Source organism: Leucopleurus acutus (genome assembly GCF_964270905.1).
Source record: "Leucopleurus acutus genome assembly, chromosome: 2".
Classification (NCBI taxonomy): Eukaryota; Metazoa; Chordata; class Mammalia; order Artiodactyla; family Delphinidae; genus Leucopleurus; species Leucopleurus acutus.
In genome coordinates, this window is record NC_139143.1 from 58,525,324 (window position 1) to 58,542,995 (window position 17,672).

Here is a 17,672-nt window from a genome sequence, read left to right on the forward strand (position 1 = left end):
AGATGATGAGCATCTATGTCTTCATTGTGCCTTGTTGGTGTTGATGATGGGTTTGATTTTTGGGGCCGTCCCCTGGCCACTGCTCGGGTGAGGCTGTCCCTGTGCAACTGTGCACCATCCCTGCTCCTGTTTTTCATCTGGTTTCTGCACCTGCCTGGAGTTCACAGCTGCCCTCATTTCAGCTTGAGCTAATACTACTTGCGATTGTTTTAAATGTTTTAATCGTTTTAAATGTTTAATTGTAATTCTCAGGTGAGTCACTTGGGCTTGGTTACATTGAGATGAAATAGTGTCCTGCACCTAAGTAAGTAGGTTTCTCCCTGGTCTTTCAACACGCCCCCCCCCCCCCCCCAATTCTGAAAATTCCCATTTCACTTTGAAAAACATCTCCACTTACAAGATATTTGCTTCAGTCTAGGCAGGATCTTAAGACTCTCTGGTAGAGGAATATTCATATGCTAAACAAAGGTAATATTTCACATGCAATAGTTCACATATGCAGGTAACTGGTGATGACCAGGTAGGAATGACTAATAAAGTGATATATGATTCCACCTGTTTTTATTGGTTGATTGGTGTTTTTGTTTTTAGTTAAATAAAGGTGGCAGGTGGTGGATAGGGGCTCACATGAATAAATACTGTAGACTTCGTTCTATTATCTAAGCATATACCACTTGAAAAAAATTAGGCCTGGAAAAGTTGATGGATTTCTGAAAACATTACATTTTTTGTATTAATAGTAAGTGCTTGTATGACGCTTTTTATATGCCAAATACTGGTTTTTTTTTTTTTTTTTTTTGCGGTACGCAAGCATGTGGGATCTTCCTGGACCGGGGCACGAACCCGTGTCCCCCGCATCGGCAGGCGGACTCTCAATCAGGGAAGCACCCAAATACTGTTTTAAGTGCTTTATGTATATTAACCAATTTAATTCTCGCAACAGCCCTGTGAGGTAGGTACTGTTGCTATCATCATCACTTCACAGATGAAGAACTGATGCACAAAGAGGTTAAATATTTGTCTAAGAGCAAACGAATATTGAGCCCAGTTTTGACCTCAAGCACTTAAGTGCCTCCCTTAACCACCGCACTATACTACACTTACCCATTACATACTATGAAAGAAAGAGAAGCCAGACCATTATCCCCCAAATTAAATTCTCTCAGATAATAAAAACCAAACAACAAACCAAATCATGGCTCTATGACCACCTTTATCCCTTGTCAATGATTTTTTTTTTCAGTAGTTGCAACACTTCAGGAATTAAAAGGAAAAGACAAAGTATTTAAACACAGGAAAACTTTGACCAAATGGAAAATTCATATTGTATCCAGTGCTAAAGCATAGTGTTTCTGTTCCCATCTGGTGGGCAATTTCAGTTATTTCTGGTCATACCCTAGATGGCAACGGAATAATTTCAGAGGACTTTTATAGCAGTGAGTATTAATGGTTCATCTAAGGTCAGCCCGGTTCTATGAAAGACATGTAAAGGAGAGCTGTATCCACCTTTTTCCCTGAAATTTATCTTCCCAATGGTTGTTTCGTTGCTTCTTTGCAATGGCTCCCACATCCTCTGCTTTAAAGCAAATTTTCAGTGTGGTACCTCCAATAGTTGATGCTTTTTATAAAGGAAATAGGGAAGCTAAATGAATAGCTAAAGAATAATTATCAAGTTCTTTGAGAATGTAAAAAACTGGATCAATATTAACATGCAAGAATGCTCAGTAGGGGGGAGATGATAAGTGAATATTTATACATGTATATGTATGTGTGCGCGCATTAAAAACATTTCTGCCTGAGTCACTGTCTTTAGACAACATAAGTTAAAGATAAGTTCTCATTCAGAAACAGGGTCAAAGGTAGTTTTATTTTTCTCCTTTGTCATCAAAGGAGACCTGACCACGTGCACTATATATAAAGCATGCCGGTAGGAAGATTAGCTTTACTGTCAAGCAATGTAAGGGTAACAGAAACACACGTGGTTACACGGTAAAGGAGTTCAAGAGGAATTCATGGTAATACGATAGGAGGAACCGGGTCATAACTGCTTCTCCAATGAGACTGTAGAGTGCAGACAACCGAGGCGAGTGCAACTTAACATTATGAAATAGTTTCAAAAAATTACAATGAAATAATGTACCTTTTTATTATCTTCATGTAAATTTTATATCATTTACTTTTGACTGTAGGTCGGCTTGGTGACGAGGGTATTTAAAGGAATTCTCCCGGGCATTTTAGGGAGCCTCACCTGGATGGCAAGCACCAAACGCCTTGTGCTTTTCTGTCCCAACTGTGCCTGCTAAAGAGGGAGCTGTGCACCTGGGACGCTCAGCGCGACTGATTGATTTGACAGGTGGAGGTGGGACAGGGAAGGCTCTAGACCGACCAACCCTAAAAAAGGCGGTAGCATGTAGAAACGAACGTGGGAGGAGGTGGCTAAGGCGGATTCGGATGTGGGAGGCCGAGGTGCCGCGAATGAACCGAAGGGCCGAAAGACCTGAAGCAGCGGTAGGCGTGCCAGTGAGGTAGGTACGGGGGCTGCGGGGGACGGGGGCCAACCCACCCTCCGAGGAGGAGGGAGCGCGCGGACGAGCCGGAGCCGGGGCCGGGGCCGGGGCGGGGCGGGGCGGGGCGGGGCGGGGCGGGGCCGCCGGGAAGCCTTCCCTCCGAGTAGCGGAGGTGACTGGTCGGGTGGGGGGCGGGAGACGCTCTGTCCCACGCTCTCCTAGTGCTCGGTGGTTTAAAGATGGCGGCGGCGGCATCGTTGAGGGCGCGGAGCCGCGGAATGGGGAGGGAAAAGGAGAATCTGTGAGGCGTCGAGAGGCAGCGCGGCGGCTGCTGTGAGGAGTCGGGTGGGGAGACGCCGGTGGCCGGACCGCTCAGGGCCGGGGCCTCGACTGGGAAGGAGAGGCCGGAGCAAGCGCCTGGAGCCCGAGGCCGGAGCCGAGGAGGAATGTGACCACGGGTCGGCGGGGGCGCGGGAGTACGCAAGTGCAGGGATGGGGCAGCAGGTGGGCCGCGTCGGGGAGGCTCCGGGGCTTCAGCAGTCGCAACCCCGCGGGATCCGGGGCAGCAGCGCAGCCAGGCCCTCCAGCCGCAGGCGGGACCTGGCGGGGCGCACCGCAGAGGCCGGCTTCAATATCTTCACCCAGCACGGTGAGTGTGTCCGGGAGCCGGCGTGAGGGCGTGGGGAAGGCCGGAGGTGGGGTTGAGGCGGGGTGGGAGGCAGACGGGCAGCTCTAGGGGGTCGAGGGGTGCCCAAGAGTGGGGGCGGAATCTGCTGCCATCTGGGCCAGTCACGGGAGGCGAGTCACACCCCTCCCCCCCTCCCGTCTCCAGCCTGGCTGGCAGCTCCCGGGGGCGGAGGAAAGAGAAGTGGTCTTAGGGACCTTGGATGGACTGTCTTCTGCACTGGGACGCGACTGTGGGGCTCGGGGAAGACGGTGGATAGTGTCCTCAGGGGAGAGAAGGATGAAGGGAGGTGTGAGCTCAGTCCAGGTGTTAGTAGAAATCGGTCGTTAGCGAAGGGAGCTGGAGTTGTGCCTCGAGGGATTGGGAAATAGGAACTGAATCTCAGCAGGTAGTGGCCTTTGAAGTATATACGTATAAATCAGGCAATGAGCAGTGTCAGGATAGTGAACAGTGTCCTGAAATACCCTTCTACGGGAAAGATAAGTGTAGTATCTTAGCACTTTGAATTTCTTTTTTTTTTTTTTTTCCAAACTGGAAATGAAGGGCTTTGCCAAACCATCCTCTGTTCTGCTCTTTTGAGTAAGACACATTTCTGAGATGGCTGGCAGGGGTTAGAGGTTGGTGGGCATCGTTAGGACTTTGGATACAAACAAGTTTTTCTTCCTACCAGGTGTGCATATATATATATATATATATATATATACACACACACACACATACATATTTATATCCTCTATATGGTCTGGAACCTATTACTTTGTCCTCATTATCAAGGTATTTTTAAAACAGTTGTCTCCAGACTTGTGATCACGTACTCCAAGAATTTATGTATCTTTATTACTGTACTAATGGGTAACTTAGAAATGTACACAGAAACAGAATTTAAGAAAGGATGAGATGAAAAAATAAATATAACAAGAGTTCTAATAAATTTTTTCCAGCAGCCCAGTGAATCCTTTTGCACTTCCTCTGAGCTGCACCCACACCACTTTTGAGGCCACTTGTCTAGAGGAAGGAAGAATGGAGAAGGGGGAAAAAAACCAAAATTAACCTTCATGGAGTTGAGATACCCTAAGACCTGAGAGAGGCTGAAGAGATAGATGTGACTTCTGTATAAAGGACTGGCTAGTTGAGGTTGGATGAGAGGTAGCAAACTGGACTTTCACTGAAGAGGCATATGGAAAATAATAAAAGATAAAAGAGGGTATTCTATACTGTGTAGTGTAGGGAAGATGAGGAAGGAAAAGAATTGTGAACTATTCCTCAGAAATGGAGTTTTGGAGGAAGTTAAGACAAATGATAGTATACAGAGAAAGAGATGAACCTTAGAAGCTGTGGCTGCTAGGTGAGTTGTATCAGAGTTCTGGGTTTGGACTTTGTGAACAACCTGAGTTTCCTAATGGAAGAGGTATAGGTGATTTGGGCCATTCAGGAGTTACGTGTCTACTCTAAAAGATGTGAGTGAGCTTCTCTTCCAGGTATATAAACATTTTATGAAGGTGCCATATAAGTTAGTCTGTATCGAAATCACTTCCAGAAACATAGCAAAGAATGGGTAAATAGTTTTCAGGGAAGAAATGATCCAAGTAGCTTTGCTTTGTGGGACGTGTTAGTTATGTATTAAACTTGGCCCAGTAATGGTGATCCTCTTCCTCTAGCATCTATTCAGGATGTAAGATTTTCTGAGAAGGAGGAGGTCATGAAGAATGGAATAGGAGGAGATTTTGAAGGATGAATAGGATTTGGATCTATGGAGCAAGAAAAAGAGGGCAGGCTGTGCAGGAGAAACAAGTGTGAACAATTGAAATGAATGTAATTTGTTGATGGACTAGTGAGGAGACACATCTGTCATGAGTTAAGCAAATCCTCTAGGAGTGAATCCTAGAGCAGAAATTGCAAGAATCAAGTTCTGGTCTTGGCTCCACCTGGCTGGGTGATTTAGTCACTTAACATCTTTGGGTTTCTTTATCTGTTAAATGTTGGATTGGATGATCTCTAAGGTACCATCTGACTCTTAAGATGTTATGATTCTACTGATAATTGAGAAGCAGTGGGAAGAAAACTTTGAATACGTTGGGTTATGGGCTGGGTTATTGAAAATGTGGCAGAGGAGTATATATCCATTTACCTGATTGGTTAGTTTATAGGCTATGTAAAGAAAGCCAAGTGTGAGGTGCTGAAAGCCTTGGCCTTGAGTGGAGGCAATGGAAACAGGTGGGGTGAGTTTGAGGGATATTTCATGCATTCAACAAAGAAAAGTTTTTTGAGCACCTATTATGTACTGGGCCCTGGGGATGTTGCTGTGAGTATAACAAGGTCCCTGTCCTTGTGGAACTTAATGATTTTATGATTTGGTTTAGAGGATGAAAGAAGAAAGGACGACTTTGGAATACTTAGGCATTCTGCCTGGATTTGAAACCTGGCTTGACTGCTTATTATCTTTGTGACCCTGGACAAGTTATTTAACCTTTTTGTGCCTTGGATTCTTTATTTGTAAAATGGGGATAATAAGAATACCCGGTAATAATAGTACCTAGATTAATGAGTTAATATGTACAAGGCACTTAGGATAGTGCCTGGCATGTAGTAAGGGCTAAATATGTGTTGGCCCCGGCCATTACTACTACAACAACTACTACAATTAAAAATAGGGATGAGTCAAAGATAATAGGTTTTGAAATTGGCTGTATTGACAAGTTTGGAAGTTAGAAGCTGATTGAAAGGATGGGAATAGGGTAAGTTTGTTGCCAAAGACTAGTATGTAAAGAATAGAATTGGCAAATAATATAGGAAACAAAGGTTAAGTGATTACTGTTTTTAGACAGATGGGTGTTTATAAACTTTTATAGCTCAGAGTTTCTCAACCTTGGCAGTTATTGCCATTTTGGGGTGGGTCGTTCTTTGTCGTGGGGGTCTGTCCTATACTTTGTAAGATGTTTAGCAGCATCCTTGGCCTCTGCTCACTAGATGCCAGTAGCACCCCTTTCTGGCAAACTACCTCACCGCCCCCCCCCCCCAGTTGTAACAACCATAAATGTTTTCAGACGTTGCTAGATTGCCCCTAGATGAGAACCACTGCTTAGAAACACATGATAAATTCTGGTTTGAATGAATAAATTCAATTAGATTCAAAAGCTTCTCAGTGGACCTGTTGTTTGACATTTACACAAAAAACCTGGCAACTAGTGTACAAGTCACTGTCTTGAGTTTCAGTATTGAGGTATTAGCACATAATTTCATATACGAAAGTTAGGTTTGACTGTTGAGTTTACATGTAGGTTTAAATATAGATTAAATATTGTATGTAGTCAGTAAAAATGTATGTACGTTACAGAAATGGGTTTATCCGAGTCCATGATTTTTCTTCTGTAGATAAAAGAAATGGTGTTTTCTCATTGAAAATGAGAATGATATTTTTTTATTAATATGTAAGTTGTTATAATAATTTGCTTTGCCAAAAATGCCTTTTGTGAATGTAATTTAGAAGGAATAAAAATAATTGGGCTGTTTTTTTGGTATGAAAGAGGTGAGTGCTGTGTGATTTTTCTGAAATCTGCTATTGAACCTTTTTGGTGAGCTGATGTTTTGTGACTAGTAATCTAGGGTTGAATACCTCCTTGTCTTTTTAATATCTGACATACATTACAACAGTTGAGTGATTTCACTTCAACTTTACTTCTTTCTCTCACTCATTTGCTGTAAATGCTATTAAAAATTAACCTTAAATTGTGAATTTTTGAGTAATAAAACTTTTCCCTTAAACTCATCAGTTTAAGTGGCCTGATTTCTTTATTTAGGATTTGTAGTTCATGTTTTAGTCTTTGCAGAATGAAAGATGTCGGCACCACAGGTTGAAAATGATACTGTAGAAAAGAACAGGAAGGCCGTTGCAAGGGAATTTTAATTATGGTGACCTAGTATAGTGGCTACTGATTCTTATGAGAACCAGACTTTTAAAAAGAAATCAGCTATTAGGTTTTTGCTAACCTCCAAATCTGTGTAAGTTACAGGTATCTGGGTGTGTCTGTATTTTTAGAAAAGTGACAAAATAATTTGTGGTACAGATTCTTTTATCACAGCCCAATTGACAGTAAGGTCTCAGGTAAATTTTGAAGTCTGAAGTTTCTCCTTAAGGGTCTTCAACTTGCTTTAAAAAGAAAAACCAGCATCTTTTCCCCTTGCAATTACTATACTATATCATTTTTTTTCTCTTTACTCTCTCTGTCAAAATCAGTAATGATGACATTTGTGTAGTTTTTTTTTGAGTTTATGAACACCTTTTATGTCCTTTATCTTATTTGATCTTTACAATTACAGTTGGCCCTTGAACAACATGGGTTTGAACTTTCAGGGTCCACTTACAGGCAGATTTTTTTCAATAAATATGTACTATAGTTTTATCGCAGTTGGTTGAATCCAGGGATGCCAAACCTGGATATGGAGGACCACCTGTAAAGTTATAAGAGGATTTTTGACTTCGTGGAGCATTGGTGCCCCAACCTCCTAGTTGTTCAAGGGTCAGCTGTACTCTGAAATAGGTGGGGACAGATACTAATCTTCCCATCTTATAGATGAAGAGTTAAGAGAATTAAGTGACTTCCCAAGGGCATACAGCTGTTAAGTTATGGGCCTGAAAACTCAAGCCTTTGTCTCCAAATCTTGCCATAGTGTAGAGATTTAGAGAACATGGGTTTTATTTTATTTTATTTTTTAAAATGCATTAAAAATATTTTTATTTGGTTGCATTGGGTCTTAGTTGCGGCAGGCAGGCTCCTTAGTTGTGGCATGTGAACTCTCAGTTGTGGCATGCATGTGGGATCTAGTTCCCTGATCAAGGAGCGAACCCAGGGCCCCTGCACTGGGAGCGTGGAGTCTTAACCACTGTGCCACCAGGGAAGTCCCAAGAAGATGGGTTTTAAAATTAGATACAATTGGGTTCAGATCCTGCCTTGTGTCTGACATTAGTAAGTGGTTTACAACTCCAACCTCAGCAGGTTGTTGAATTAAATGATAAAATTTTGTAAGGCTCTAAGTGCTCAGTAAATGTAGTTTTGTTGTTGTCATTGTTATTTACCTCAAGATGGTTGTCAAGATTACATGAGTCTAATGTGAAAATGTTTTGTAAACTAACTCAAACGCTGCTATTGTCATCACGATAGCATGCTAAAGTGTAGAATTGTCTTAGTATTTATATATATATATTAAATTAATTAATTTATTTTTGGCTGCGTTGGGTCTTCCTTTCTGTGCATGGGCTTTCTCTAGTTGCGGTGAGCGGGGGCTACTCTTCATTGCGGTGTGCAGGCTTTTCACTGCGGTGGCTTCTCTTGTTGTGGAGCACAGGCTCTAGGCGCGTGGGCTTCAGTAGTTGTGGCACACGGGTTCAGTAGTTGTGGCTCGTGGGCTCTCGAGCACAGGCTCAGTAGTTGTGGCACACGGGCTTAGTTGCTCCGCGGCATGTGGGATCTTCCTGGATCAGGGATCACACCCGTGTTCACTGCATCGGCAGGCAGATTCTTAACCCCTGCGCCACCCGGGAAGTCCAGCATTTATATTTTAAGTCTCTGTTTTGTCTAAGTCTCTATTTTTCTCTCAAGTGACTCTTGATTATTAAAGGACTTTCAGAAAGCAGCAAAAAGGTAGGGAAATTTTGGGGATCTGAAATCACCTTAGACCTGCCTTCCTTGAGGGTAAATGTTATCTTCTTAGGATTATTTGTCTTATGGGTCTTTCTTACTCTTTTCATACTGTTGTTTTTCTTCCTTCACAGAAGTTGAACTAGAAACACAGGCCAAGGCATATGTAAAGTTTAGGTTGAGACCTCATTCTAAGCTGGCACGTTTGTTTGCTAGTTAATATTTAATGATTTTTTATATTGTAATCTCCTTCATCTGACATCCTTTAAGAACTTTTTGTGCCTCCTTGTATTATTTTTACCTCTGGTTATAAAGTTTCTTGTTAAAAGCATTTTTTTTTTTTCCGCAGTACGCGGGCCTCTCACTGTTGCGGCCTCTCCCGTTGCGAAGCACAGGCTCAGCGGCCATGGCTCACGGGCCCAGCCGCTCTGCGGCATGTGGGATCTTCCCGGACTGGGGCACGAATCCGTGTCCCCTGCATCGGCAGGCGGACTCAACCACTGTGCCACCAGGGAAGCTAAAAGCATGTTTTAGTAGAACTTTTATATTCTTAATTTTGTGAGTCAATTTGGGCTTTTTCTCATATACTATGTGTATAAGATTTCAAAATACGTAATGTTAACCTCATCAATCTTAACAGATTTCTTCTGGAATAGATAAATTTGGAGTGTCACTGTTGATACTTCACCAGATCATATAGAACGATTCTCAAATTTTAGTGTGGAGACCCAGATTGTTGGGTCCCATCCCCAGAGTTTATTATTTAGGTCTGAGGTGGGATCTGAGAATTTGCATTTTTGATAAGTTTTCAGGTGTTGCTGAAGGCTGCTGGTTGGGGCCACACTTTGAGAACTGTTGGTAATGTGAGATTAAGAAGAGTGGTGGATCGAAAGTAATTCAAAGATTGTCAGTTGTCAGAAAACATAATGTATTAACTCTTCTACTTAAAACTGGTTCAGAAGTCCATTTGTTGCAAGTCTAGTGTCCACATGCAGGTGTACACTGTCTTATGCCACTTTTTTTGCGGCAGGAAGAGATGCTTTGGCCTCAACTTTTTTTCTTAAATCTCTAAAAGTTCATATGTAGAAGGTCTGTTGAGAGGTGCACTTTTGAAAGAATCTTGTGTCAGGAAAAGGGAGTTAAGACACACAGAGTTCTGCTGACAGACTTAGAGTGGGCCTTAGTCCCTGGAAGAAGCTGTGAAGAAATAATTGCCACTTATTGAGTGCTGTGTGCCAGGCATGTTCTGAGTACTTAATTGCAGGGTTTTTTTCACTTAAACCCCATGAAACCTTGCTTGCTCAAATTGAAAAAGATAAGAGACCAAAGAAATTGGGATACCTATTTGTGATTCTGTAGTTATGTGTGATGATGCCTAGTTTCCTTTTGGAGCTTGTGTATATGTACATATGTATATGTATGTGTGTGTATATAGGAAGATTTTTAGTCTTTTTTTTTTTACCCTATCTCTCTTGAGACCAATGATGAGGGTTTCAGAATGGTAGACCAGGGTTAGATCTATATACTTACTCTGTGGCTATGGATTGAGACTTAGATGTTATGGCCTAACAAATGGAGCAGTAGGCGCTCACAGTGCAATTTGAAATCTCATGGTAATGTTGAACTATTGGCTTAACCTCTAGACTTAGTATTACTAATGTTTCTTATTTAAAGACTTTATATCCCCCACTCCCTCTTGATAGATTACAACTCTCCTTTTCTCCTTGTATTGGAATCTATGTAGCCACTTAAAGTGATCTATTTAGTTTATTAATATGCAACTTATAAAGACATTTCTTTTTCCTTTTTAGGTAGTATGATAGAATTAAAAAAAAACTAGTTTAACACTCGAGTATTTTCTATGTTTCTTTATTCAGTTATTTTACAGTAATTGCCTGTGTTAATATCTCAGAATTTTTAGGTATAATTTAGAATTGCTGTCCAAAAGAATGATGTTGCTTAAGTAGATATTGATGAACACTCTCATGAAAGAGTTAATAAACTAGTCTTGTGTGTCGGTGAGTGGGGAAGTGTGGTATTTTGTATAATAACTGTTGGTTACTAATCTCTGCCTTTTTGGGTTGAGGGCATAATTTCAGTATGTAAATTTGTGATCATTGTACTAATTAGAATGATTTCTCAGTTCTTTTCTTTTTTTTAAATAAATAAATTTATTATTATTATTTTTTATTTATTTATTTTTGGCTGCATTGCGTCTTCGTTGCTGTGCACGGGCTTTCTCTCATTGCAGCGAGCGGGGGTTACTCTTCGTTGCTGTGCGCGGGCTTCTCATTGCGGTGGCTTCTGTTGTTGTGGAGCACGGGTTGTAGCGCACGAGCTTCGGTAGTTGTGGCTCGCGGGCTGTAGGGCACAGCCTCAGTGGTTGTGGTGCACGGGCTTAGTTGCTCCGCGGCCTGTGGGATCTTCCCGGACCAGGGATCAAACCGTGTCCCCTGCACTGGCAGGCGGATTCTTAACCACTGTGCCACCAGGGAAGTCCCAGGTCAATTATTTTCAATTGAACTCTCACTCAAATAAATGCACAGATAAATGCACGTTAACTATAATACTGTGACAAATTTTATTTTGGTCGCTTAAAAAAATGAGACCTATATTGAGCTTCTTCTCTGTCTTTGCTTTGTTCTGTAAATGTGCTGAGTCTATGGTGGTGGTACTGCGGGCTCCTCTGTAGTGAACTCTGCCAGTATTGGCTTTTGATCCAGCAGAACACAAAGCTCAGCAGGCCCAGGCAATTTATATTCCCTGGTTTGCTTTTCCAAGGAGAGGGAGGATTTAGAAAACCTTTCACTTGATGAGGTCAAGGTCAAAGAAAATTTTCTGTGGCTTAATATAATATACAATATGTACATATACAGTTTTGTTAACATGTTCCTTTCTATGTGCTATTTCCAGCAAGTTAAAATAACAATACTGAGTTAGTACTAAAGATTGCCACTTAGCATTTTGTGGTTCCAGATAATTATTAAGAAAACTTGGTAATTTTCTTAGGGAAACTTAAAAATTTTCCTAAGACTAGCAGTACTAACAGGCATAATTCATATCACCGATCTTTTTCTTATAGGAAAGAAGCGTTGACACTTGAAGGTTTTTGTTATAGTAACTTTCTTTTATTAATGTTGAAATTTGCAGTTTTTAATTGTGTGAAAATATATAAAGGTATCTCAATGTAAAAAAAAAATAAATCAGTACCGAAGCATGTAGATTAGACATGAAAGTCCTCTTTGATGTTCCGACCCATGATCCATATTCTCTTGTTAGAGGAAACTACTGTTCATGGTTTGATATGTTATTTTCCCAGAACTTTTTATGTATTTATATTTATGTGAGTGCACATATTAATACTTCTCTTGCCATTTCATAAATGCAAGTAAATGCATTATACAGTATGAATTTTTTTCTCTCAGATTTGTTTTTTGCATTTAATATGTCTGGAAGACCTTTCTATGCCAGGATGTGTACATTTCTCATTCTTTTCAATAGCTTTATAGTGTTCTGTGCTTTTGATATATATTTTAACCATTTTGTTTAGATGTTAACCATTTTCTTATTGACGAATATTTGTTTACAAGATTGTTAAAGATCTCCTGTTTTCCTCATATTTTTCTTATTAGCAGCTTGAACCTTTCTGAAATTTATATATACATATTTGAGATTGGAACCAACTTAATGTTTTTCCATTGTACTAATAATTGAATAGTTCATCAATTTCCACTGCTTTGAAGAGCTGTATTTCTTATATATTTAATTCTCAAATGTCCACATATCTTTTTAAAACTCTTTCCATTGTTCCATTCATCTTTATTTCTTCCTGCACATTGTTAACATTTTAGTTATGGTAACTATATTATAAGCTTAAAGTATATATGTTTACCTGGGTAGCTCCCTGTTATTGTGTTACTTTTCAGAGTTTATTTAGATGTTATTGCATATCATATCTTCCAAAGATTCTTAGGACCAGATTGTTAAGATTCAGAAATCTTGATGGGATTTTGATAGTGATTGTACTGAATTATAGGTTAATTTGAGGGTGAATTGACATTGCTGCATTATTGTGTCCTTACATCTAAGAATATGGTGTCCCTTTGCCAGTCTAGGTCATCTTTGTGTCCTTAAGTAAAAGATTTTCCATTGATTTCCCATTGTTTTTGGACATTTCTTGTTAAGCTTATTGGTGGGCTTCTTAAAATTTTTGTTGTGATCATAAGTGTAATTCTTCTGCATTACATTTCCTAATTGCTAGTATATGAGTAGTGATTTTTGTTTGTCAGTCTTGGGTCTGGTCGCCTTACTGTATTCGTATTGCATCTAATCATTTTCCCTTTAATTCTCTTTCTAGGAAGGCAACCAGATTTTCTGTAGTAGTAACTTTCTACCAACACTTTTATTTTCTTAAAACTTATATTCCTAGAGGCCTTTTTTTAAAAATAAGGAAGAGTTTTAAGCTGTTATTACTATTCATTCTTTATCACACTTCTGTACTGTAAGGCGTTTGGTTGGAGGAGGCATGGTGGAAGTAGGAGTGGGTTGCAGGGAGAGAGACCATCTATCCTTTTTCTTAATGAATTCTGGTTACTATTATTGGTGGTAACAATACATGTTTCATCCATTTATTTTCTACAAAATAGCTAAGGTATATATAGTACATATATCTAAAGTATATATATGATAAATGTATATATACACATAAATATCATATATATATTATTAAGTGTACCTTCAGAGAAATTGCCTGGTGTGTGTGTGTGTGTGTGTGTGTGTGTGTATATATATATATTTTTTTTTTTCTGTACGTGGGTCTCTCACTGTTGTGGCCTCTCCTGTTGTGGAGCACAGGCTCCGGACGCGCAGGCTCAGCGGCCATGGCTCAGCGGCCATGGCTCACGGGCCCAGCCACTCTGCGGCATGTGGGATCCTCCCATACCCGGGCACGAACTCACATCCCCTGCATCGGCAGGCGGACTCTCAACCACTGCGCCACCAGGGAAGCCCTGCCTGGTATATTTTAATACAGCAACTAGAGAAATTGTTTCTCTACATTTTGCATTAAGAAGTGTCATTATTGGTGACTAGCGTCTAGACTAAAGCATACAATTTATGTTTTTGCACCGAGGGGAATATTAAGTTTGGTAAATACATTCCTAATGTTGACAATTCATAGTCACAGTGCTACATCAGTAGTTGAGACCTCTGAACATTGATTTTTGGTAAATGTAAACCTTTTAGCTATGAAAAAGATGTATTCTGTGGATACCATAGAGGAGTTCCGGATTCTCTCCAGTTAGCATCTGGACTTGTGTTTAGCTTCTGAATCAATATATATATTTTTAACTATGCCAATAATCCATTAGCTAACTCGAAGACCAGATTCGGTGTGGAATGATTAATTCTGTGAAACTGAGAATTAACTTTAAGGAGGTATGAAGAAAGAATATTTTCTTTTATAAAAATGTATATTTATCAGAAGTTAAGTTTCTGATCCCAGTAAACTCTTGTCTATTCTTCAGAAATAGAAATAAAATGTGAAGAAAGCATTTTTTTAAAAAAGTATTTCAAACATACAGAAAAGTAGAGCACATAACAGAATGTCCAAGTACCCGCCACTCAGATTTAACAAATGTTAATGTTATGTCACATTTTTTTTTTTAATAAATTTATTTATTTATTTATTTTTGGCTGTGTTGGGTCTTCGTTTCTGTGTGAGGGCTTTCTCCAGTTGCGGAGAGCGGGGGCCATTCTTCATCGCCATGCACAGGCCTCTTACTGTCGTGGCCTCTCTTGTTGCAGACCACAGACTCCAGACACGCAGGCTCAGTAGTTGTGGCTCACGGGCCTAGTTGCTCCGCGGCATGTGGGATCTTCCCAGACCAGGCTCGAACCCGTGTCCCCTGCATTAGCAGGCGGATTCTCAACCACTGTGCCACCAGGGAAGCCCGTGTGTCACATTTTTTAAAAAAGAAAAGATTATAGAGACAGTTGAATACCCTTTGCAGACCTTCTCAAACCCATTCTTCTCCCTTCCTATCCTGAGTTTTATACTACCCTGATGGTGTTTATCCTTCCCTTCTACATAGTTGCATTTTATATTCCACTTGTAATTATCTGTAGAGGGTGTGTGTGGGGCAGGCGCCAGTTTGTAGCTTTGTATGTTTGAAAGATTTACATAAATTCTATGCCAGATGTATCATCTTGCAACTTTCTGTTTCTATCCTGTGTGTTTCTGAGATATATCCATTTGAAATATTATAGCAGTATTCCACTGTGTAACTATACCACAGTTTATTCAGAATTTTTCATATTGATGGTGGGTTGTTTCCAGTTTTGCATAAAATAGGTGCTTGGAGTTGCTATTTGCTCTGACCAGAAAACTCTTTATAGTTATTTTTATCAGAGATATATGTGGAGAGTTTATAAATAGTCAAAGAATATGACAAGATTTGAAATGGAAAAAAAAGAAAGCAGGGCTTCCCTGGTGGCGCAGTGGTTGAGAGTCCTCCTGCCGATGCAGGGGACACGGGTTCGTGGCCCGGTCTGGGAAGATCCCACATGCCGCGGAGCGGCTGGGCCCGTGAGCCATGGCCGCTGAGCCTGCACGTCCGGAGCCTGTGCTCTGCACCGGGAGAGGCCACAACAGTGAGAGGCCTGCGTACAGCAAAAAAAAAAAAAAAAAAAGGAAAGCAGCCCCGTCCCTCTTCCTAGGTTGACACTGTCCAGTATAGTAGCTAAAATGTCCTTTGTCCTCATTGAGAAGAGCTGTATTAAAATACACACTACATTTCAAAAACTCAGTATGAAAAAAGAGTGTAAAATATCACATTAATGTTTTATGTTGATTACATGTTGACACGATAATGTTTTAGATATGTCAGATTAAATAGATTTTTAAAAAAATAAATGTATTTATTTCTGGCTGCGTTGGGTCTTTGCTGCGCACGGGCTTTATCTAGTTGCGGCGAGCAGGGGCTACTCTTTGTTGCTGTGCACGGGCTTCTCATTGCGGTGGCTTCTCTTGTTGCGGAGTACGGGCTCTAGACGTGCGGGCTTCAGTAGTTGTGGCTCCCGGGCTCTAGAGTGCACGCTCAGTAGTTGTGGCGCACGGGGTTAGTTGCCCCATGGCATGTGGGATCTTCCCGGACCAGGGATCGAACCCATGTCCCTTGTACTGGCAGGCAATTCTTAACCACTGCACCACGAGGAACTCCCTAGAATAGATTGTTAAAATTAATTTTATGGATTAAAAAATTTAACCTAGCATCCAGAATATGTAAAATGACATATTTTTGCTCACATTTGTGGCTTGCATTTCTGTTGGACAGTTCTGCTTTAAATGGTAAGCTCTATGAGAGCAGGAACTTGATCTTGTTCACCACCGGAGTTCCTGTACCTTTAACAGTGACAGGCACAAAGTTGACCCTCAATAAATTTAAATGAATTGATACATTCAACAAGAGAAGTTATTTTTTGCATTGTTCACTTAGGAATATTATACCTGGCATGTTACAGTGCAGAGTTTATTCCATAGAGGTGCTTTGAGTTTTCTTTGCAGTTACTGATTGGAAAAAAGTTACTTTAAATTTGGCTTTATTATCCAGTGTGTGTTTTTCCTTTTACTACCGTATTTTTAACTTAATTGCACTTTTAAGTCTTAGGATTTCATAATGTTTTCATTCTGTCTTTATCATTATATTTTTCATTTTCTATTTTATTCTGTTATTAATCCTGCTGTTTGGGAAAATTCTAATGGATTTGTAAGTTCTTTGATCTAATTATTTCAAGTTATTTGTTCCTTGAAATTACTAGCTGTCTTCAAAGAGAAAAGTCATCTTGGCCATGGGCTGTATCAGGATGGCTTTAGCTCTGGCAAATTTTCTACCACGCTGTTACTTTTTCAAGTCTGAGGTCATGCTTATCCTTTTATGTTTATCTGTTTATTCTTTTTTCTTGGCAACATATAAAATCTTTTTATTTTAAAAATTCTTCCTCTTTTTTTTCTTCCAGTTTATTGGGATATAATTAACATATAACCTTATCTAAGTTTAAGGTATACAGCTGTTGATTTGATACATTTATGAATTGCAGTGTGATTACCATCATAGCAATTAACTGACACTTGCATCAAATCACATAATTACCATTTCTTTTTTGTGGTAAAAACATGTAATATCTACTCTTTCAGCTACTTTCAAATATATAGTATTGGTATTATTAGGTATAATCACCATGCACTATATTAGATCTTCAAAACTTGTTAATCTTATAACTGGAAGTTTGTACCCTTTGACCAGTGTCTCCCCATTTCCCCCGCTTCTTAGGCCCTGTTAACCACCACTCTCCTCTCTTGCTTCTCTGAGTTTAGCTTTTTTAAATTCCACATATAAGTGATATACAGTATTTGCCTTTTTTCTGTCAGACTTACTTCACTTAGCATAATGCTCTCAAGGTCCATCCAAGTTGTTGCAAATGGCAGGATTTCTTCTTTCTCATGGCTGAATAATATTCCATTTTGTGTGTGTGTTTGTGTGTGTGTATCTCCCATCTTCTTTATCCATTCATCTCTTGATGGACACTTAGGTTGTGTCCTATCTTGGCTGTTGTGAATAATGCTTAGTGAACATGGGAATGCAGATATTCCTTCAAGATGCTGTTTTCATTTCCTTTGAGTATAAACCCAGAAGTCGGATCACTGTTCATATGGTAGTTCTATTTTTAGGGTTTTTTAAATTATTATTATTATTTTTTTGTGGTACGCGGGCCTCTCACTGCTGTGGCCTCTCCTGTTGCGGAGCACAGGCTCTGGACGCACAGGCTTAGTGGCCATGGCTCACG

General features: G+C 40.2%; 1 protein-coding gene across 4 annotated transcripts in view; it reads left to right on the forward strand.

Moving 5' to 3' along the window:
* Nucleotides 1-2,808: 2,808 nt before the first annotated feature.
* The window catches only part of ABL2 (ABL proto-oncogene 2, non-receptor tyrosine kinase), a 106,079-nt gene continuing 91,215 nt past the window's right edge, over nucleotides 2,809-17,672 (forward strand). For all 4 annotated transcript variants that reach the window (XM_082857132.1, XM_082857134.1, XM_082857133.1 and 1 more), the window contains exon 1: nucleotides 2,809-3,156. In XM_082857132.1, coding sequence (XP_082713258.1) covers nucleotides 3,000-3,156 — 157 coding nt within the window. In that variant the 5' untranslated portion in view covers nucleotides 2,809-2,999. The remainder of the gene's footprint in view (nucleotides 3,157-17,672) is intronic.